A 24,895-nucleotide genomic window follows, 5' to 3' on the forward strand; every position below is an offset into this window, starting at 1 on the left:
TAGCAATGATTTAATCGAGAAGAACCATTCGGAATTCATATACATGCAAAACTTTATGACAATAATGCTCATAAATAAAATAAAAATGTTTGGATAACAATACATTAATGTTCAATTACTAAAATATCACAAAATTTCAAAAAACCCAATTTTCCCGCGAAAAAACCGTTTTAATCGGGAAAAAACCTTGGGTTTTTTCCCCAAAATTATAAAAACCCGATTTGGTACATCACTGGTCATGTGTCATTTCACCCGTGTTCAAAATGGTCATATTGAAGTTGTGGCAAAGCTCATGGAGTGAGGTAGATCGATGATTATCGTCATGAAGGCAACCCCATACCGTACCGTGGAAGTTGAAGTCATCTGAAACTAGCCTCGGTGCGGAATCAGTTCCACAATATCGCAAAGCCGTCGGTAGCTCACTGAGGCTCTAAGGGGGATGTAGGTGGAAGCAATGCAAAGGGCTTTGCCTTTAATTCTGGTTTGGCAAACGACAACTTAAATGCCTGGTGTCGAGGGGAGGTCGATTCGATTGAAAGAATAGTACTTTTTTATCCCCGCAAATACTCTTCCGTAAGAGTCCTCTCGATCCAAGCGAATAATATTAAAATCGTGGAAGTGTAGGTCTATTTCTGAAGTGAGCCATGTTTCGCATAGTGCAAATGCATCGTATTTCAAAATAATTTATAAAATTTTTAAAAGAACCGATTTTCGGAATAATGCTTCTACAATTACACTGTAGAACTGTGATCAGATACGTAACCTTGTTCGATGAATTAGCCATCGAAGGATACAATCGCGGAAAGAGTGGCCATTTTACAGTGAACTGCATCAAAAATGTTTTTACTGCGGGGAAAAAACTTATCAAGATACTTTTAAGAGGATCACAAATATTGAATGCTCTAAAAATACGGTCCATAATGTCAGAGAAATTTTTTAAGCCAGCGCTGTCTTCTTTCTCTGTCTAAGATATGAGAGACCCAGGAACTTCTTTTCTGAGCTCAAATTTCTGAGACCGGAAACAGATGAACAGTGTCAGCAGATCCTCGCAGTTCAAACTCGAATCGCAGACGACCCCACAGACTTCAACCCGATTAGCTGGTACGTATACTCTGTACTGTTTCGTAAAAGGTCCGTGGCCAGCAATATCGTTGCGTCAGAACTCGAGAAATGTGCACTTTTTGTCCTTTTAAGGCTAACTTGCACTTCTAGGAAATATATCTGTTTAAAGATAATACTTCTACACCAGCGGATAGAACAAATCATGCAGCGCGTATTTTGACCCAAATTTTCGCAAATAAAGCATTATAAACCTAGAAATTTTGGTTAGTTGATATCTATTATTTGTAATGATCGGTGAATAGCACCCTAGAGTTGTTGGGCATTTTTCTTTCCACAAATTATTTCGTTAATTTGCGTATTTTTTCTCAGTAACTGAATAAATATTCTAGTTGAAAACGATGACCAAGTTAAAATATCTTTTAATATAATTTTTAATGAGCGTTGAAAGTGAAACTGACTGTTAATTTATCGGTGGACAGGTCTTGCACGGTACTATAGAGCAGTTCAACCAGATACTACACCAGCTTGCGGAAGAGATAACTATCCGAAAATCAGACATCACCGCTGGTAAATTTAATGTTTACCAACCCAAGAGGGTACAATCTGCTAGAGGATCTAAACGTAGTACTTGCTATTGAAAGTACTAGCCACACTTACCGCAGAGAAGGCCTCTAATCCATCAGCGATGTCACTTTCTACAGGAAACATGAACATGGTCTGAAAAAGAAATATGAACTGGACCATCTAGCGATCCGATACCGCAAGGGGAACAGGACACCCTTTCAATCAGATGAGAGGCAAATTTGCGAAAGTATAAAACGGTGATCTTTGCCAAGAACGTGATTCCGTGAAGCACTTGGGTCTCTGTATATGCCATTTGACAGCAGAACTAGTAGCAAGGGTGTGCGATGCAACCATGCCGAAGAATAGGTAACCGAGAAAGGTCGCCACCCAGAACACTAGTGGAATACAACGATTGCCGATATAAGCGTAAGTTACCTCCGCGCCAGGTGAAGAAATACGAAGGCTTACAATGACACTGAAAGACAGGAACTACAACTTAGGATGGTTTTCTGCAGGGGTGGATCCAGAAAAAAATTCGGGAGAGGTCTTAAATTTCGATTTTTAAATGAACATTGTACAATCCGTAATACATAATAACCTTATTTAATGAATATAAATTTTGTTGGTCAAATTTGGTTGGTTGGTTGAAGTGATTTTGAGTTTGAAACTAATATAAACTTAAAACTAATTTAAAATTTCTCAACAAGTAAAATATCCGCCTCTGGTTTTCTGGATCCGCCTCTGGTTTTCTGGAGAGTAAACAACCATATAATACGGTTACGATTATTTTAGTACTGCGCCAGCCATATTGGCAAACTGTGTAACCTTTGCATTTAAAAATAATTATTTGATCTTTTTAAGGTTCAAGTTACCTTTTTTGAGCATGTGTTAAATTTTAACGCTGGGTAGTATGGGTAGGAAAAATTATGTTCAGTTTTGCCACCGGATTATCCATTTAAACCTTTTCAAAACTCTAAAAGAAGAATATCAGCCGATTTATTAGATCACAACGATTCAAATCATACAAAATAGCTGCTGGAAAAATTATTGGTTTCGCTAAATGGTGCTTTTGAAAAAGTGGCTGTGATTTTTTGTCACACTACCACACCGTGCGGCGGTACGCAACAAAACTGCCCAATGAAAAAACCACAGACACTTTTTCAAAAGCACCATTCAGCTTAGCCGATGGTTTTTCCAGCAGCTATTTTGCATGAATTGAATCGTGATGATCTAATAGTAATAAATCGACTGATATTCTTCTTTTAGAGTTTTGAAAAGGTATAAATGGAGAATCTGGTGACAAAGCTGAACACAATTTTTCTTACGCACACTACCAAGCCTTGAGGTAACTTGAGCCTTAAATAGCACAGTTGCGCAAAATACCTGTTCATGATCTTTACGATTAATATGTTTACAAATCACACGTTGCCATGTCGCAGCACCGGTCGTGTTAACATTCAACAGAGGACTACTAAGTTTACCAAGCTCAATGTGAACAAACAAAAACCCTGAACATCATCAAATGCCGAAAACAGTGAAATAAATTATTCTCCACCAAATAATGTAAATAGTAAATAAAAGCACAACAACAGCATCAAACGTAAACAGAAAAAAAGATCTTGGCGCTAAGAAGATCAATGCTATCCGAGCGAAAGTGTTTGCACAACCGGGTCACAGCTAAGCGATCGCAACGGATGAAAAGCAAAATCGAAGAGGAGTACAATTAACCGTGTTTAGAAATTTCCCCGATGCAGCCTTCTCTTCGTTCGCGAGAGGAAAACTGATCGATATTTGCTTTTTTTTCGGACATCAATCAACCAAACCGAACTGCTCGGAATGAATGATAGCTACGCTTTCCGCTTGCCCGATTCGCGAATCTTTCGGCCTGCCGGGGATCGGATTGGAATGGAATTGTGTAAGTGCCGATGTTACGATGATGCAACGCTGGCACTACGGATGGCCGTGAAGGGTAACTTTCCGCTGGGAAATGGCCCTTGAAATTGTATCGGATTAGTGAAAAGTGAGTTAAGCAATGCGTAGTTAATGTGGTAATCGAGTGTTGATAAAGAGTCGTTTACGATGCAGTCCGCCAAAGTTGGATGGGTTGGGTAGTTATGTTGCGGAAAGGAGTTTCTTCCTTTTTTGCTGTTGTTTCACGTTGTGTAAACTGAAAACATTGCTCGCTTCGATGGATTATCGCTGTTCGTGATAATATCATATGTACTTCAATGTGTATTAGTTCGGTATAATTTGTATATCGTCGGTTCATCTGGATCCTTCCTGATCACACGAAAGCTAAATTTAATAAATAATAATAATAATAGACTCAACTCAAATTTATGCTCCAAACTAAAGTTAGTTTATGGCTTCGTGAAAGCTTGACACCGATCACAACTGGTGGCTTCAATTTTTACGACAACCAACCCATAGTTCACCCTTGTTCCCAGACACCCCATCGTGTAAACTGCTGTCAACCTCCTGTGTTCCTGTCCGTGTGACGGAGTTATACATAATGGCACATTATTAGCTGGAGTTAATTACCTTTAGCCGGTCGGTCGATGACCGGCGCGTGAATCTACGGGAATCTTAAAACCTCATCCGAGACGTCACGACGACGTCGTCGGTAAAAAATAAACCTCCTACACGACCGGAAGACGGCACAACACAATCAACAAAAATACAATCAGTCAAGATGCTTGAAAATGAAAGTAAGCACCATGCAATGATCGCACCGAGGCCACCGGATTTAGTGAATTGTTTTGTTTGGAGCGCAATAATGTTTGTTTTGTTTTACTTCTTTGCTCTTATTCCGTGTTAGTGTTATGTGATGCTGTAAGAAAAAAAAATTAAAAATTTATATTTGAAAGGTCAATGAAAGAGAAATGTAGCTGTAAACGTTACTTAATGGCGGTCTTTTCATTCGATTAGAAGCATTTGAACACGTTACCAAGGTTATTCAAAGAAATCTTGAATTTAAATAGTAAAAACGGTATATCGTACCATAACGTTCGAAATGTCCTCCATTTAATGAAAATTAAATATCCAAGCAAATCAACTAACTTCAGAAAATTGTAATGGCAATCTTTGTACTTATTCAATTTCGTTGCAAGTCACAAAAAAGAAGTGATCCGAGACCTCACATTGTGTTATTTACTGGAAGACAGAGCTCAGTAACGCAATGTCCACTATGCTATAACGTTCGATCTATTGCTCGGATCAGTATGGAAATTAGGTAAAATGTTCTCGAACAGTTTTACTTTCGGAAAAGGAGTTCTAAATTTTTCAATTTTCCTGAAATATACGAAGTTTTAGATGAGGAAAGGTCATTCCTTTGCCTATAGCTTATAGGCACAATCACTCTTCCTGAATCCAACTCCTATCGGCGACCATACCGTTGATCTCAACTTTGTGAGTGGGCACATATACATGATAATCGTAATGTATTTGTCGCAAGCAATGTGATTTGCTTACATTAGACAGAAAATCAGAACCCTGAGCTTATCTAGGTGAATTTTAGAGTTTTATATACTATATTTATTTAACACGGGTAAAGCCACTACGAGATTGATAACGCTATTTTCTTTCTCTGAACAAAACTAGCCTAGATGCCGTGGGGCAATCGGCAGCTGCTGCAAGACTTGATGGGTTCCTGCTACAATGTCGTAAGAGCGACAAGAACAGGAGCTTCTTCCTCTTCTTTTATCTACTTTGTTTGGCATTACAAACAAATCAAAGATACGAATCACATTTGTATATTTGATGACGTCCAGTCTCAGTTTATCTATCTGTGTTCTTTTGGGTTTATCTACTACTTTTTTGAGGTGATGCTTCTAAGTCTTCTAATTATATTTATTACTTTATTGCGAGCTGCTGTATAGGAATAAAGTATTCTCTGTACTCGCACCTATCATTACACATATTATTAACTAATCAGTCTATCAATGGTATCGCGCTGATATTACACTACTGGTCAAAAGTTGCCTGCTCTTTTTTTTTTTTTAATTTTGCATATATCATATCGCTACTGGTCAGAGTGTAGGAGGGGGTTTGACGCCTTTGGGTGACGCGTAGATCACAAACAAACTTCTTATGACAGGTGGTATTCTTTCGATGCGTCGAGTACATAATACGTGTAACATCTTAGTGTTGCGGAAGCTCACTCTAAAAAGGATATTCCAAATGGCTTTTATATAATTTTTTTTATTAAAAAAAGCAGAAAGATTTTTATATTGAAAATTGTAACTGTCGAAAAAAATCTATTCAAATTGACCTAATTCGAAGATTATCATTTCATTATTGAAAAGTGAAAAAAACTACATATTTTATGAGTCTATCGTAGAGAAATGGGTCGAAAAATAATCATAAATAATAATAAATAATAACAATAAATGAAGAAAACCATAGCTTCTTGAATATTACATAACAATAGCAGGGTTAAACTTAAACTTTTGACCGGTAGTGTAGTTGCGTAAGAGGTGGCATCTTATTTATACGTTTGTCAGGAGAATATCACAATTTGTCGTTCTCTTTTTTATCACAGAATCATTTTAGTAATAATTTCTTTTACTAAAACATATTGAATTTATCTACTAAGTTATTTATCATGACCAAGGTTTTAAGTATGTAAAACAATCATCGAGCTTTACAGTTTTCATGATTGATAGAAAAAATAAATTGTTTACTGAACAATATTCAATTCAATAACAAATTTCAGGATCTCTCCCGATAGGCGGCTCTTCGAAATTAAAGTTACATATTTTGCAAAAGAAAAATGGTGGAATCAAAGCGTGTTACGATCAAAAATCACCTTCCTCGCCACCGCAGAGCGCCAGTTAGTCTTGAACTTGAACATTTCACTGGCAACTGTCTTTCGCGTCTTCTTTGAGGAATTCCATGAAGATCCGTCCGAAAATAAATAAAATCCTAACCGACCATCTTAGATTCCTATGAAACTTCACACATTTCATCGGCATGGAAGACTAAACATTTTCCACAATCAGTAAGATTATTTTTACTCAAGAGAAATTTTTCAAAAGGGCGTAAACATTTCTACGTGCATTAATTACAATTTTTTTTTGTTCGATTACTGTATTTTATAAATTTTTGTTTTTGTGAAAAATGACACAACATTTTTTTCAGTGCATATTTTTTTCGTACATAAATATTCATTCCCTGAAACTCGTTCTCAGAAAGTTTTGCTGTACAAAATACAGTAACCGAACAAAAAAATTTGAAATATATGCCCGTAGAGATATTTACGCCCTTTTGAAAAATTGCTCTTGTATCAAAATATTGCAATTATCAGAGAAAATAATGGAGATTCATAAACCGAACACAACTTCAAAGTTTCGTTCGAATCGACGATGGTCATATTTTGTGGTCGGCAGGTTTCTCATGAAATCCCACTTCAGGTTCCGTTTGACGATTGCCCAATATTTTTCTATTGGGTGTAGCTCAGGCATGTTGGGAGGGTCCTTGGGTATCATCTAGACGTTATTCATGGCGTACCACTTCTAGACACTTCCGCACATAAATTTACTGGTTTATGGTGCCGTTTGCGATGTAAATGTCAGTCTTTACGCCACAGGAACAGATAACCTGCATACGAGATATTTCTATGTGAATTTCGACAGCTTAATGCGTTTGAAAAAATCTGACACCTTTACTATTCCAGTCGGCGTATAATATTTCTGTCCGGGAAGCTGTTTAAAGTCTGCCTTGACGAAAGGTTGGGGTTCCGCTTGAAACAGTTGGCCGTACTTTTCGTTGGTTTTGCTGCTTCCGGCTTTCCGCCATCTCTACTCAGATCCAGTCTTCCTGTCCTTCCTGTCTTGTATTCCAAACACTTTTATTAAGTTGATGACAATTGATTGAACGATTCCGGTAACTTGACGCACGAGTAGTTCGAATTTTCGCGATACACGAGCAAAATTTTGCTCCATAGCTACTTTTGCTTCGATGTCGTTTTCACAATTGAAGGGAAATTATCAATATCAAACAGTAAGCATGATGCTACACACATACATCTTTAACATGAGGGATGTGTAGGTTTTTTAATGCACGATGAAAAAAATGCGTCAAGTTGAAGTTGACCATTTTTTTATCGTAACACCCTTTGTACCCAACCTCTTCAGAACTGCTTCCTCCGGTCAAGCTACTATTCATCTCATCCAACGCCATGTACCTATAAAAGTCAAATTACCGCGTATTCATTTTTGCTAATATACTTCAACCTGCGAATTACATTATGCGGAAGCACTTAAGAGGAACGTTACACATAGATATGTTTAACCTTCCAATATTTTGTAATCTTTTCAATCGTCACGCAAACGTTTCAGTTGCTTATATGAGCTCTTAATTCAGTTATATGGGTCTCTCCATTCAGTTGTGCCCTGGAACCCAAAGTAGTGCTTATGACGGCTCTGATCGTTTTTCTTGGCACTCGGTCACGTAAATTTTTTGATTGATGGTGCAAGTTTCAATGAAAAAGTCGCCTTTCGAGCTACAGGTTCAGATTGCCTGCGAAACCAAATATTTCTTAGCAAACTTCGGCTTTTTCATATTTTGTCTGCACCTTTTTCCTTCCGTTTTCCTGGTAAAACGATTCAGCGATTGTTGAGGATTTCGTTATTTCGGCGTTTTTGAATATTTATGAGTAAATGTGAAAATCGAAATGGAGGCATTATTCACCGTAAAAAATAAGAATTAGAAAACGTTTCGTTCAAATTTTGAGCGTATCAAAGCGAAGATTTGTTTTATGCAGCTAAACAGACAGACAATAAGTGCGGCCAAACGAGCATGACGGGTTGATGAGTGAAACGGTGTCCGCTCATTTGACCGAAAGCTATTTGGCTGGATTCTATTTGGCCAAATGGTTCTTTTGGCCGAACAGGTCAATTTGCCGAATGCTGTCTGGCTGAACGCCATTTGTCTGAATACCGTTTTAGCTGCATGCCATTTGTCTGAATGCCGTTTTAGCTAAATGTCGTTTTGGGCGAATGCCGTTTTGGCCGGATGCCGTTTGACTTAATGGCAGTTTGCCAAATGAGTCACGAGGCCGACTGCTTTTGGTATGAAAGCTCTTTGGCCGACAATGATAATTAGACAAATGCTTATTCAAGCTGACTGAGTAACCTTAAAAGAAATACAAAATCGCTAACTAACTAGTAGCGAATGCGATTTATTTTGTCTTAAATTACAATATTTGTAGTTCCCCGAGAATCGGTGGTTAACCTAAGGGCGTGTACTCTTGGTTGGTGGATAAGAGTGGGAGATCCAAGCGAGTGCTGGTTCTTTGATATCTGAATCTCATGACTAATAATAATTAGATCGGGTATTATGGCGGACAGCTAATATGGATGTTTCTACTTTCGAAAGGGGGCACACATTGGTTCAGCTGGTCAAAGACTCATTTGATCTTGGGCATAGTGATCGATTCTTTCGATTCAGATCAACGGACTGTCATCATATAAGAGAAGATCAGACTGAAGGTGATTTTATCTCTTAACTTGCTCGAACTGGTGCTATGGCTCGTGAAGATGGCGAGTAACACTTGTCTTTAACGAATCGGAAACTGAAACAGGAACGGGAATCTCTTAAGGACCCCCCCTTTGTTAAACTTACGGATCTGTCACTAGTTAATGCTCAACTAGCCCAACATAACAAACTGTAACACGTCGTTTTTGAAGAAATCCAATCCACACGAAACACATCGCCAAACATCTAAAAGTAGTTTAGATGCATGTAATATCTATTTCTTTCTGTAGCTATATTTTCATTTACTCAATAGTATAGAAAATTTCTATATTCTACACTTTATTGATCAATTTATTCGTTAACATTTTCCATGCATACTAAAAATAATCTACATTTGTGTTCCTATCTTTCATATTCATACTTACACTCTCTGATACAATAAATTGCACATACACTCATAATCTCTCACATTCTAAACGTACAAATGCTCGTGGTGTTCGCGATAACACAAACCTGGTCACAAATGCGAACATGCAATTGCAATCATCCACACATACTTACGCCCGCGATATTCCCAATATTAAAACACCCCGGTAATTAAGTGAATGTTTTAACACTTATAAGTACGCGGTCTCAGGCATCAACCCACCGCTCGCGCGATCATGAATCGGTCCTGTCCGGAAGTCTCCACCCTCTATCCTAGCAACCTAGACTTATGCCTTCAGTAGTAACAATCATAATATGACGCTCATATACGCTAGACAGCACGTTCCGCGGCGACATGACTGGGAACCCTAGTGAAATGAGAGAACTCACTCTCTTATAGCATCTGAACCGTCCATCAAAAATTAAGTATCAGATTCACGGTCTGCGCGCGATCATCCAAAAACATATGCGAAAGGCGCACGGTTATAAAATAGAATTTATACGCGCGAATTCACATACACGTTAACACACGCGACATACAAACGCACATGCGATCGAGCACGCTAACGTACACATGCTCGAACCCTACGCGACGATACACGCGATCGTGAAATACCCGCACTTAACTGAACCGACTACCATATGGGTCATTCCACGCGAAGTGATCAAAAAAAGATGCAAACTTGTAATCGACCTTCACGGATTTGAACCAAATTTGGAGGAATTGTTCATCTAGGGCCAATATATAAAAATCCAAATTTTTGTGTCAATTGAACCACCCCTCGGGTCATGGGAGCACCCCCCGTTTTGGCCAATTTCCAAAACGCTTGTTTTTTTTTGATCATATCTCCGGTTCTATTTACTCTAGAATCAAACCGCAAGTTGGCTTTTGAAGAAAATTGTTCAAGAAGTCTAGAAAAAATATTATGTTTTGCCGGCAGTGCTGCCAACTATGGATTTTTTTCAGTTAAATATTAAAAGTTAATTTTTCTCTCACTACATATATTTTAATCTTGAAAATTTTAATGCCATCGCGTTCCTCAGACATGTTTACATAAAAACACTTATTATCCCAATATAATATGAGCGCATCCTGAGATACACCGTTTTGAATAGAAAAAAACGCAATTTCCCATATAAAATCGCAAGCGCACAACACTAAAAAACCAACTTGATTATTCTGTGTTCAAACACAATTTTTCGTGAAGTTGACGAGAAATGATGAAAAACTACGTTTTTGGTTTGCTTCTAGCAGATCAGAGTCGATTTTTATGATCGTTTGAAGATTTTCTCAATTTTGGCCAATAAAAACTGAAAAAAATCGCATACTTGGCAGCACTGCCGGCAAAACATAATATTTTTTCTAGACTTCTTGACCAATTTTCTTCAAAAGCCAACTTGCGGTTTGATTCTAGAGTAATTAGAACCGGAGATATGATCAAAAGAAAATCAAGGGTTTTGGCAATTTGTCAAAACGGGGGGTGCTCCCATGACCCGAGGGGTGGTTCAATTGTCACAAAAATTTGGGTTTTTAGATATTGGCCCTAGATGAACAATTCCTCCAAATTTGGTTCAAATCCGTGAAGGTCGATTACACGTGCCTTGATCACTTCGCATGGAATATTCAGAATCACGGCCCGGTCCAATTGGCCTAAAGCAGTGTTTTAGTAGGTAAAATTTCTTGTCTCGTCTGCAATTGTAGTGAGTGATTCTGACGGGAAGCCATGCCGAGATTCTGGTTCTATAGCACTAGTAGGACATCTCTTAAAAAATTACGATATTTGTAGTTATTGATCTAAACATTCTGCGGATACTTTCCTTGTTTCTAACATGAGCTGTTTTTTCTATACATTCTACTATTTGTCTATTTGTCTGCAAGACAATTTCTGTCTAGAGTTCAATAAGGTCTGATTCTAGGCCCGGAAATCGATGTAAATTTATATATCTTTACTCTGTTGGGTTGCTCGACCCAAAAAACGGCCAGAAGTTAGCCATATTTCTAGAAAAACTTGAACGGCATCCGGCCAAATGGCCCCTTTCGACCAAGTAACATTCTGCCAAATGACCCTTTTGTCAGGTTATCTGTCGGTCAACCCACCCTTTCGGCTTCAAGGCATTCGATCTGACGGCATTCGGCGATATAATCCTTTCGTCAAAATGACAATCGTCCAAATGACGTTCGACCAAATGGCTTTCGATTAATTGACCTGGAACCGAGAGGAAGTATTCATCTCCTGGTGGGGAGTCCATGCAAAGCTTATTGTAGTTTGTAGTTACGATAGCTAGTTTTTGTATTCTTGAGTCTGTATGTAATGAGTCAACACTTCAAACTCAACGGCCTTCCATTTTGCTCCCAGAGAGTTTTGAAGCCACGTGGTACAAATAGTAACCTAAATAGCAGTTATTGTGCCCGTCATGAGAAAAAGTGGTGTTTCCCAATATTCTCCTCAGTGGAGAAAAATTGAATTTTACCCAAATTTTTCTCCTTAGGGATAAAATACAGTCAAGTGAATAACATGAACATCAAGTTGAAAAAGAAAAACGGAAAAATTTAAGGCCAATCACTGTACCTATGTTATTTGAATTGAAATATTAATCAATTTATTTTTACTTTACGTAGAATATTAATTTTTTGCAATTTGATTCAAAAGTCGTTTGTTCATTGCAATACTTTCAAAGAAATGAAAAAAATTATCAAATATTATACATGCTTCATCCCATGATACTGTTTCAGTGAAATACAAGATATTGCAACACTTTTGATAGTAGATAATTAAGCCGTTTCATATTACCCCCTTGCTCCATTTTACCCCCAGTTCCCCGACATAGTGAGATATTTATCAGTGTCAGCAAATTGGTTTGAAAAGTTTTTTCTTTTTTCAGCTAAATTTGTCTAAAACCCTCATCATCAACACTCCCAAAACTCGTTTACTTGAAATGCAGCAAAGTAAACTATTCAAACCTGCGCATAGTCGACATTCCTATTACCTATTCCTTTATTTTTACAAACGTAAGACATACCCAGGTGTGCGCATTGGATTACCGCTCGTGAGACGCATGTGTACGCCCCAAACATCTAATAGGATTATGGAAAGTGAACGTGCCACCGCCGACACTTTCCCTTAACCTTTCCGAAACGCAATGCCCTAAACATGCACGGCGAATTGTCCCGTTCCGGTGCCGGCTAATGACTGGGCTCAACATTGTTTCGCCGAAATAGCCATAAAAAAACAACAAGGAGAAAAAAGTGAACGGCTGTCGCTGCTGCTGCTGTGCGAGTTATTTCGAACTCGGTGAATGCAGGTGAGGAAAAATTTAATGATCTTCAACGTCCAATTTCGACGGCCCCGAAATGGAAGTGAGTGGTACTCGATCAATTGATCGATGGAGGAATCTGTCGGGCCGTGGTTGAACAGTTTGAACAGCTCCGGCATGAAAAGAGCATCTTCAGCTAGGTCCTCTCGCAAGGTAACCTATTTCTGGCGCGGCTGAAATGTAGACAATGGAAGGCTGCTGTAACACCTCCGGTTGTAAGATACAGCGCGATTTCTTCAACAACTATAAAAATCGAATATTCATTAGTTCTCAAACACAAGTGGGTTGGGCAAACAAACTCAAATGAACCCTTTCACGACGAATTTATTCGCCCATGCACATGCAATCGAGTGTCGCTTAGCAACTGATAGTTTGGAATGCTCAACACGTGCTTTTTGCAGCTTCCATCACCTGACCGAGTACAATCAATCATTGCTGCTTTACGACAGGGAAAGGGTACTAAACTCCAATCAGAATTAACTTTTAGCCGGTGTTTCCAATTCCTGCATGCGTAACGATCCAGAGCTCCGTTTGCCACCGGCGTTCTACTTCAGCTTTAACACGCGGGCAAATCAAACACAGTAATTAATATTACTTGAACTTACCGCTACTGGCTGCTGCATGGAGAATTGCGTTTTTGCACAGAGCAAGTTCGCGAACCGTCATTCAGCCTCATGCGGCTTTACCCCCTCTACCAACCGGTAAACAGGAGGCACGACATTGCGGGTTTCGTTCGCTGATTAGCGAACATGTTTATGGCGGGCATTTTTATGGCTATTGACATTCTTCGAACGCCGTAATGTAGCTTTGTCCCCGTGCACGCGGAAAGGAGCAGCAGCTGTTGATCCCTGATAATGGGTGATGGTGGTGGTGGTGTGGCCTTTAAGGTCTAACGACATTGCAGCGTGCAACCGCATCGATTCGCAATTGGTATGATGCCTATGCGAAAAATTTCCGTGTGGTGAAAAACTCTGAGCAAGCGGGGCAAGAAAAGCCAGTCGACCAACGATGGTGGATGCATTTGTGCAGGTTCGTGACTCTTACGCTTGTCCGATCGGTTAGGTTTCGAAATGTTTACTACTTGCGCATGCTTGCGGCTCAGGTGAATGGGGGTAACGCCGTCGATGGTGCCTGCCGCGCTCCGCGTTAAATGCGCGTGACGCATACAAATATCGTACATTATAGGCAGCTCAAAACGTGATCGAGGCAACGGTAATTTGGTTTTGTTTTTTTAGTTTTGCGCTTGTAATTTCTTAAGCTTTTGGAGTGTAGCTTTTCTGCAGAGCGGATTGGTTATAAACTACGCGAATATCTCAAAAATAAAGTACCGGTCGGATAACTCAAAAATTGACTTGTTCTTTCGACTTTTATATTCGATCACTCAAATGCTAGAAGAGCTGCTCCAAATACAGTGAAGACTCGATTTTATCAGCCCCCGATTTTGTCAGCTTTTGCACCCAATTTTGTCAGCCTCATATGGAAATTTATGGTTGGTAGTTTGATGGGCTCTAGCAGACGAACCAAGCTCAATTCGAGTAAATCTTTTCTTAAGCACATTTTTCTTATCTTAGAGATCCGAAATATGCAAAATCATTTTTTTTAAATTTTGCTTTATCAAACCCCCCTGTTTAAACTAAATAATCAGAAAGGGTCTTAAGGCTATGTCTAGGTACCAAAGAAGAATATTTTAAGAACTTCATTTTCTTAAAAAGAAAGGAAAATATATGTTCCGATTTTGTCAATGTTCCCGTTTTATCAACCCAAAATTCACCAAGGGGATTATAAAAATGGGTCTTTACTGTAGTCCAAAAGCATTTCATTGTATACGAAATGACATCAGCTGTCGCTGAGTGAATCAAACCGTAAAACTGTGTCGTAGTGCTCTACCACATTTCTCTTCGAGCGAATTTGCGAACACAAGCGACAACAGCCAGCTCCTTTATGGCAATAATCGAGATCATCTTGATCGTGAACGATCGGAACGGATCCGTCGCTGCTGCACCCAGTTGAATGAAAGTTTTTGCCTTATAGCATGACTAGATCTACCTATATATGCACTTGAAAAATGTACTTGCTTAGATCATTTTCCAACGAAGCAAAGCTAAACTCTCCAATCACTCATTCACTCATGCTTTCTTCTCCTGCTCCCTTTACAGGTGTAAAATGTAGCTGATCCGCCCGAGACGCTATGGAGCAGAACATATTCGACGTTTCCGATGACATTTCATTCCCCTGGTTGCCGGCGTATGCCGAGGCGACCGAGCCGGGCCAGCAGCTGGCCGTCTGTTCAAGCCGGATGCTGGAAACCATCGTGGAGGAAACCTCGGACGATGACGATGGCCGAGGACAGCAGCCGACGTCCCTGGAGCAGCAGGGCTGGTCCCAGTTCGATCAGGTGTGGAGTTCGGCTGATTCCGATACTGGATCGGTGATACGCGTTGATACGCCTTCAGGTGAATGGGAGGAAACTGATTGATTAGATTTGAACGATAACGATTGATAATTGTTTTTTAGATCAAGACACAATGTCCGAGCGAGATTTTATATGTCCTCCGAAGCGAAGAAAGCAGGACAATGGTGTGGACGGAGAAGATCCCGCTGGCGGAAACGAACTGAACAGTGACTTTGGGAGTTTTCGGAAGCCGAAAATAATCGAACCGGATGGACAAGAGGTGACGGAGTATTTTATGCGACGGCAGACCGAACCGAGGTAGGTTGATTTTTTTTTGGAAATTGTAGGGAATCCCACAGAATATGGAATAATTATGCGAATAACGGCAGAATAGTTATAGTTATGGTTTGAATTGATCAAGCGACTGTTATCAGCAATGCAGAATAGTATGGAAAAATTACTTTATTTGCTCGAAAGGCGAAGCAATATCGTCAATACTGTGTATTGACAAAAAATTGAACGTGCAAGGGCTGCTGAAAATAAATTCTAGCTGTGCACTAGCACTGCCTGCCGGCAAATAGCTGCAACTTGATTGAGGTTTGTCAAATGCCATTTGTGTGCGGGTTGTTTCTGTATTCGGGCGCAACCAATGTAGTGCGAGGTTCAGTCCGAATCGATTATTGCATTTGAGTCGCAATCCTCTAATCTAATCTAAGGGACCATCCATAAATGACGTAGCATTTTTTGAGTGATTTTTAAGCCCCCCTCCCCCATCGTAGCATTTCGTCACAAACCTCTAAATACCCCCTGGTAATTACGTAGCTTGACGGCAAACCTCCCCCCCCCCTTGTCACCGTAAAAAATTAAAAAAAAGAACCCCTTTATAAAAGCTACGTTGCATGACATGACCCCCTACCCCCCCCCCCCCTCTGTCGTCACACATCATCACAAAATACAAAACTCCCCCTCCCCCATATAATGCTACGTCATTTATGGATGGTCCCTAAAACTAGAATTCGAATTCTGGGCAGGAAATAATTTCCTCATCCCAAGTCCTGTTCTATTGCAGCCAGATCGGTTTAACTAGGATCTCATGTAACTAAATACAGGTAAACCCAGTCAAACATGGTCGATTTTCGCCACAATTTAGACTCAAGCGAAACAACCGATTCCGAATCGGAATAGGTTGTGTCATTTGAGCCGAGATTCTGACAGAGACCACTTATACTGCAACCAGAAGATCATGAAGTCTGTTTTCGATTCTTTTATTAGTTTAGAATTAAGTCCAGTGGTATATAATCCGATTGTTTGAATAGTAGCTAATAGTGCACGAATTCAAATAAAAAAAAACCTATTTTAATCCACCTAGCGGTGCAATTGTGCCTTTCTCAATCATGAATCACGAGAATGTGTGCGTTGTTTATATTCATTAAAAGCTTTTAAATGCATATATTACATTTTATTATTATACATCACATGACAACTATATACAGGAAAATAAATCATTATTCGAGTTCTAAAACTTTGTAAAAGATAAAACAGCCACGGTAATGTTAAACTGAAAAAACCTGTTTTAATCCACCTATAGGTGCAATTGTGCCTTTCTCATTTCTCCAAACTATGATTTAATAACTGGTTCGTACAATATAACATTATGGAAATGTCTTTCTTTCTTATTACCCTTGGTAAGTATATATAAGAGCACCTTTTTGCATTCATCGAGGTATCGGTTTGAATCGGAGTTTTCTATGTGATCGCACTCCACAACCCGTAACTCCGGAGCTGGAAGTCGGATGGAGATGGAATTTAATATCAGTTTCCGGGGACGCAACACCTTTCATTTGAGACTAAGTTGATCAAATCGTTCTAGCCATTTTCGAAAAACCAATATAACCGTTATTCTGAATTTGGATGCTTCCGGATCCGTCGATGGTGGCCAGTGTGGCCAAAGAGACTTTGAATGACTGTTGGTGACCTAGATCTACAAATTCAACAGTTGTGTTTATATTTTGGAAAAAAATCACCTCATCAATTCATCGCAGAATTCGTTAGAATCGGGATTTGCTGCGTGATCGTACGTATCACCCTGTAATTCAGGAACCAGAACTCGGATCCACACAAAATTCAACAGCAGCTGAAATCAAGTTTGTCAAAATCGGTTCAGAAAATTCCGAGAAACCGATGTGGACAAATCAACAAATTTTGTTTTGTAACCATACTCTTCAACTCGTAATCCGGAACAAGATGTCGGTTGAAAATGAAATTCAATAGCAACCTATGGGAATATTATACCTTTCATTTGAATCTTAGTTTGTAAAAATCGGTTCAGCCATCTCCGAGAAACCGATGTGGACATTTTGTTAACAAATCCGCACATACACACACATACATACCTACATACATACATACATACATACATACATACATACATACATACATACATACATACATACATACATACATACATACATACATACATACACACATACATACACACAGATATTTTGCGATCACGGCGAACTGAGTCGGATGTTGTATGAGACTCGGCCCTCCGGGCCTCGGTTAGAAAATCGGTTTTTGAAGCAATTGCATAACCTTTCTATATGAGAAAGGCAAAAGAATAATATTTAATTAGCTTAATAAGCATAAGTTCAATGTTATGTTCATGTGATTATAATTTGGAAAGGTAGGTGGAATGGGTTTGAACGTATAGGGAATGGGGGGTTAGTAGAGTGGGAGTGGAGGATGCGTCAGAAATCCTTCATCTTATTTCGGTATACGGGATGGATGAAGGAAATGCGGGCGTGAGGGTGGTCCAAAGGGAGGGGAGTGATGAAGGAGGGAGGCGTAAGGGCAAGGCGGGGGGGGGGGGGGGGGAGGGTGCGGCGACGCAATACTCAACTGCATATGTTGCCTTCCATTTGAGACTTGGTTTGCGAAAATCGGTTCAGTCAAGAATCGATTTGACTTTAATTGTGGAATATGCCCGGAATTCCGGACTTCCGGAATCGTCGATAGTGGACAATATATTCAAAGAATGTTTGATTGGCAATCAGTGATCTAGATCTACGATTAGAAGTAATTTGGTGACCATTTCAATAGTTTTTAGCCTCTGAGGTATTACGATTGTACCGATTTATATGGGAAATTCCAGTGTATCCTTACTAACACCCCTGTAACTCCGGAAGCAAGAGTCAGAACCGAATGAAATTCAGCAGCAGTCAATGGCATTACTGTATCTTTCATTTGAAATCAAGTTTGTAAAAATCGGTAGAGAATTCGTTGGCGAATGGGTGTGATATAAGCTTAGGAACTTGGCGGGTTCCCCGGGGGGCGACATGAACCGTCATAGGTGGCCAATGTGGTCAAAGCTACTTTGATTGATCATTAGTGATACAGACCCGCAAACTAGAGTAATGTTACATCAATTTTAATATGTTTTACATCATTTGAACATCATGGTGGTACCAGTTTATATGGGAATTTGCTGTGTGACCGCACTCTTCAACCCGTAACTCCGGAACCTGAAGTCGGATCAACTAAAAATTCAATAGCAGCTTATGGGAGCGTTATACCTTTCAGATGAAACTAAATTTGCGAAAATCGGTTCAGCCATCTCTGAGAAAATTGTGTGAGTTTAAATGACACACACACACATACACACACACATACACACACATACATACACACACACACAGACATTTGCCGATCTCGACGAACTGAATCGAATGGTGTATGACACTCGGCCCTCCGGGCCTCGGTTAAAAAGTCGATTTTTACAGTGATTGCATAGCCTTTCTTTATATGAGAAAGGCAAAAAGGAGCAAAATCGGCAAAGTCCCAAAAAGTTGATTTTTACAAAAAAAAATTTTTCGAGATAACATAAAATCTCGACGTTTCATACATTTTAAAGATGTTTGGCACCAAAAATACGAATTCGATTTCTGAAATTTCATGAGGTCCCCCCTTTGAAAAAAAAAAATTGAGTTCCGGCTTATATGGGAATTTCATATGTGACGTGACGATTTAGTCTATATTTCCGGACCCATATAAGCGATCCGTGCGAAATTTTATATACATCTATGGGGATGTTATAGCTATCATTTGGGACTAAGTTTGTGAAAATCGGCCCACCCATTTCCGGGAAACTGATGTGAGTTCGTAAATTTTGAAAGATGGCCGCTTTTCCCGGGCACTTCCGGAACCGTCTATGGTGGTCAATGTAGTCAACGAAAGTTTGGTTGGCCGTCGGTGACCTAGAACAGCAAATTTAAATTGTTTGAGAGACATTTTAGCGAAACTTTTACCTTTTTTGCTTAAATCGGAGTATCGGTTTGAATCACAATTTGCTATGTGATCGCACGCCACAACCCGTAACTCCGGAACCGGAAGTCGGATCGGGATGAAATTAAATAGCCATTTACGGGGACGCAATACCTTTCATTTGAGGCCAAGTTTAGTCGAATCGGTCTAGCCATCTCCGAGAAACCGATGTGACTGTTATTCTGAATTTAAATACTTCCGCCGGGGCTTCCGGAACCGAGGATGGTGGCCAATGTGGCCAAATAGACTTTGAATGGATGTTAGTGACCTAATACTACAAATCGAAGCAGTTGTGGTCATATTTTGGAAAAATTTTCACCTTTATACATTCATTGCAGAATTTATTAAAATCGACATTTTCTGTGTGTTCGTACTCATCACCCTGTAATTCCGGAACCGGAAGTTGGATCCATTAGAAATTCAATAGCAGCCTATGGGAACGTTGCACCTTTCATTTGGGACTAAGTTTGTCAAAATCGGTTCAGCCATCTCTGAGAAAAATGAGTGACATTTTTGGTCACATACACACACATACGCACATACACACACATACATACATACACACATCCACACACAGACATTTGCCGAACTCGACGAACTGAATCGAATGGTATATGTCACTCGGCCCTCCGGGCCTCCGTTAAAAAGTCGGTTTTCAGAGCAATTGCAATACCTTTCTATTGAGAAAGGCAAAAAGGTGCGAAATCGGCAAAATCCCAAAAAGTCGATTTCAAAAAAAAAAATTTCGTGATAACATAAAATCTCGACGTTTCATGCATTTTAAAGATGTTTGGCATCAAAAATACGAATTCGATTTCTGAAATTTCATGGGGTCCCCCCTTTGAAAAAAATTTTGAGTTCCAGCTTATATGGGAATTTCATGTGTGACCGGACCGTTCAGTCTATATTTACGGAACCATACAAGCGGTCCGTGCGAAATTTTACAGACATCTGTGGGGATAATATAGCTATCATTTGGGACTAAGTTTGTGAAAATCGGCCCAACCATTTCCGAGAAACTGATATGAGTTTGCTAGTTATGAAAGATGGCCGCTTTTCCCGGGCACTTCCGGAACCGTCTATGGTGGTCAATGTAGTCAACGAAAGTTTGTTTGGCCGTCGGTGACCTAGAACTGCAAAGTTAAGTTATTTGAGAGACATTTTAGACATTTTTTCTTTTTTGCTTCCATCGGGGTATCGGTTTGAATCACAATTTGCTATGTGATCGCACGCCACAACCCGTAACTCCGGAACCGGAAGTCGGTTGGGGATAAAATTTAATAGCCATTTACGGGGACGCAACATCTTTCATTTGAGACTAAGTTTGGTTGATTCGGTCTAGCCACCTCCGAGAAACCGATGTGACTGTTAGTCTGAATTTGGATACTTCCGCCGGGGCTTCCGGAACCGATGATGGTGGCCAATGTGACCAAAGAGACTTTGAATGGTTGTTAATGACCTAGTACTACAAATCGAAGCAGTTGTGGTCACATTTTTGAAAAATTTTCACCATTATACATTCATTGCAGAATTTCTTAAAATCGACATTTTCTGCGTGATCGTACTCATCACCCTGTAATTCCGGAGCCGGAAGTCGGATCCATTAGAAATTCAATAGCAGCCTATGGGAACGTTGCACCTTTCATTTGGGACTAAGTTTGTAAAAATCGGTTCATCCATCTCTGAGAAAAGTGAGTGAGATTGTGTTCGCGTACACACACACAGACGCACATACACACACATACATACATACACACACACATACATACACACACAGACATTTGCCGAACTCGACGAACTGAATCGAATGGTATATGTCACTCGGCCCTCCGGGCCTCCGTTAAAAAGTCGGTTTTCAGAGCAATTGCAATACCTTTCTATTGAGAAAGGCAAAACTAATCAAATTGCTAACTACCAATACTTGCCGTCACAATCTCCATCATTTACGGGATGGATAAGCTAATGATGCCCTCTTGATCAGAAGTGCGACTGTTAATGAATCACTTCAATAATGAATGCTTTGAAAAGATCTTGTTTTGTTTTCGTGAGTAGGGTAAAGACTTAATTTTCGCCCCATTAGGGAGGGTTCCACACTATTCTATTAATTACGCTGTCTACAGTCGATGAAATGCACATAAATTGGCATCAATATCCTTGCTTCGTTCCCAAGAATCAATTTAATACCAAAAATGTCCTGAGAATGGGGAAATACTTCTGTTTGAGCGCCACGAAAACTCGAATCGAATGCTCCTATTTTCGCACTACCATATGGGCCAATGCGTTGAACAAAGATGGCAGACGCTGCTCTAACTAACGGCTTCAAATGGGTAGGGCGATAATAGAAATAGGGCGAAAATAGTCTCCACACCCTTTTTTATCTTTGGGTAGTTGCCAATCAAGAATGAGCTACATCTTATCCAATGTCTTTTCGTTATTTGGTGCAACCTGATCTGATTTCGTAGGGGATGCTCTCCTGCACCATGGCCCGATTATTGTAAGAAGAATTGCCTTTGCGGTAGCCAAATTTAATATCTGATAGTAAGCTGTTTGTTTCGACCTCCTTGTCGAAGAGGAACTGGGTTGCTTTCTCGAACAAATTCCAAAATACACGATAGCATTCAATCGGCCGATACAAGTTGTGATCGGATGCGGGTTTTCTCGGTTTTAAAAAAGACGATTACATTCATTTGGCTCCAATATGGGAGCACAATTTCATTCGCAAGGAACTTGTTTGTTAAATTCAGCAAACGCCTTTTCGTAAAACCCGGTAGATTGGATTCTGTATAATACGAGACCGTAATTGATGCGCGATGCGATTCGTTCACGGTACCGTGAGGGGACGTTTCGCGCTAGGTCATATGTCCTAGCACAGAGTCTTGAAACACGAATATCCAGCAGTTTTAAATCGCTATGATTTCGGTGGTGGCCTCGGTTGCACACTGTCAAATCTAAAGAGTACGCATCGATATTATTCTTTTTAACTCATCGACGAACCGGTGTCAAACACCCCCAATTTTGGCTTTTATCAAGCTCTTTATTTTCGTTTCTAATGTCGAGTATGTTATGTTCTATTGTCAAAAATACTTGGCAGTTTTGGGACAACAATATGAAAACTACTATAATTTTGCGATTTTTTCATGAAAATTATGAAAATTGCTCAACATTCTTCTAAGGAAGCGTCATTGTTTTAAAAAATTTAGAGAGAAAATTCAATTTCGCATCCAACGGCCTATTTATCGTCAAAATATGATGAAAAATGGCAGAGTTATTATTTTTTTTCCAAATTAGAAAATTGCTCGCATGAACTCCCTCTCCTAGGGTTTGACGATATTGCAAACATCATCAAGCATATTGCGTGTATCAGTGCTAATGTTCCCCATGACAGACAATTGCTTTAAGATGGTTATCGCATTACGCCTCGATAGTGGCGCATCGAGTACACCGAGAGGGCTTATGGGCGTTTTTTATGTTTTGTGTTTCTTCATACTCTTCGCCAGCCCTAACTAACGCTTAACCGTTAGCCTATGCGCGCTGGCGTGGCAGACTGGTGGGTCGCCGTGGATTTCTTTTTGTCTGTGGGCTGTGTTTGCAAACATTGCTCAACAGCTTAATAGCAGTGTTTATGGACACGGCTCGCAGTGGGGGTCATTATATGTCGATTTATCGTCATCGTGCACAGACTAATTAATAAAGGTGTCGGGGTAAAAGTCTCTTAGTTTGTTATGTTGTAATAATTGTAGTTTTTAGTACTAGAGTACAATTGTTATGTGGTAGTCGTATGTCGTATGTATGTGTTTGTCTGTATGTCTTGTTGTACGTGAATCATCTATTCCCGGTCAGCGTAGCATGAAAAAATTCTAACAGAATGCAATTGTCGGTAATGGTAAATAAATATCATTTGATGGCATTTAGACGATTTCAAGCACTTCGATTGCATGTTACATATGTTCTTTTCTTCATTGGTCTATTTTTGTTGTACTTCAACCAGTTTGATTTTCCACTACTCATGTGTACGAAAAATAATATAAACTTTTACGCTTCTACTTATTTCCTTTCCTTTTTTCTTTTATTCGGCATGTTATTTTTAATTTTATTACTATATCTCAAAGTAAATTCATACTAACACTCACTAATACAAGAAATTTTTTATTCTTTCGTTTACACTCACAATCTCTCTCACTCCAAACGTACGAACGTTGCCTTCGCGATAACACAAACCTGGTCTCAAACGCGAACATACAATTGCAATCTTCCTCACATACTTACGCCCGAAATCTCGCCAACATTAAAACACCTCGGTAATTATGTGAATGTCTCAGCACCTATAAATTTACAAACGCGGTATCCAGCATTCACTCACCGCTCACGCGATCATGAATCGGTCACGTCCCGAAGTCTCTTCTTTCGATCCTGACATCCTAGACTTATGCATTCATTTGGTCCAATAAAAATGTCGCTCATATTCACTACACAATACGTTCCATCCCTAGTAACAATTGTGGATTTATGATAGTTTTATAGCCACTGATAAAACTTAGATTGCACTTGTAGCGTGCTATAAAACTTCAATTGTTACTTGGGATGGCGACATGACCGGGAAGTCTAGTGATATGGGGAAACTGACTCTTTTGTAGCATCTTTACCATACACTGAATATTAAGCATCAGATTCACGAACTGCGTGCGATCGTTGAAGAATACACGCGGATTTGCGAATGGCAACACGATTATAAAATCGAATTCATACACGCGTAGTTACATACACGCAAGCGCAAGCGACAAACACGTTAACTTACAAACGCTCGAGCCCTTCGCGATCACACTATTACGCAATTAGTGAACATCCACGCCAACCCAGACAGATATATACCCCTGGACTCGAACGCTAAAACTCACTTCCCACGCACACACCACCACAGAACTCACAGTCAGATTCATACATACATACATCCTCGGCCCAAGCTGCCCATAAAGGGATAAAAAAAAATTGCTCGCATGAATTGTTAGTGAGGTGTTCTCTCGCACTATAATAGGCTAGAATCATATCTTCCGTTTTTTTCCAATTTTAAGCTCAATGTTCACACACATACTTTTGAATGTATACGTAATCGATCAAAAAGATCTATTTTTTGAAAATTTTATATGAGACCGTTACCTTAAAAGTTCATGCGAGCAAGCATCTAATTTTGAAAAAAAAATGAATAACTTCCTAAATTTCTATTTAGACAAAGACGTGTTCTAATGAAAATGTTGAACAATTCTCATATTTTCAATGAAAAAATCGGTTACTTTCATGTTGTCCCAAATTCGCATAATACTTTCAACAAAAGAACATAAC

The 24,895-nt window shown here is 39.5% G+C and overlaps 1 protein-coding gene across 1 annotated transcript in view; it reads left to right on the forward strand.

The window, feature by feature from the left end:
• Positions 1–24,895, forward strand: part of LOC131678496 (uncharacterized) — a 399,580-nt gene that overhangs the window by 113,016 nt on the left and 261,669 nt on the right. The window contains exons 2-3 of the mRNA XM_058958686.1: positions 15,000–15,296; positions 15,358–15,553. Coding sequence (XP_058814669.1) covers positions 15,032–15,296; positions 15,358–15,553 — 461 coding nt within the window. The 5' untranslated portion in view covers positions 15,000–15,031. The remainder of the gene's footprint in view (positions 1–14,999; positions 15,297–15,357; positions 15,554–24,895) is intronic.

This window comes from Topomyia yanbarensis, chromosome 2 (assembly GCF_030247195.1).
Source record: "Topomyia yanbarensis strain Yona2022 chromosome 2, ASM3024719v1, whole genome shotgun sequence".
Lineage (NCBI taxonomy): Eukaryota > Metazoa > Arthropoda > Insecta > Diptera > Culicidae > Topomyia > Topomyia yanbarensis.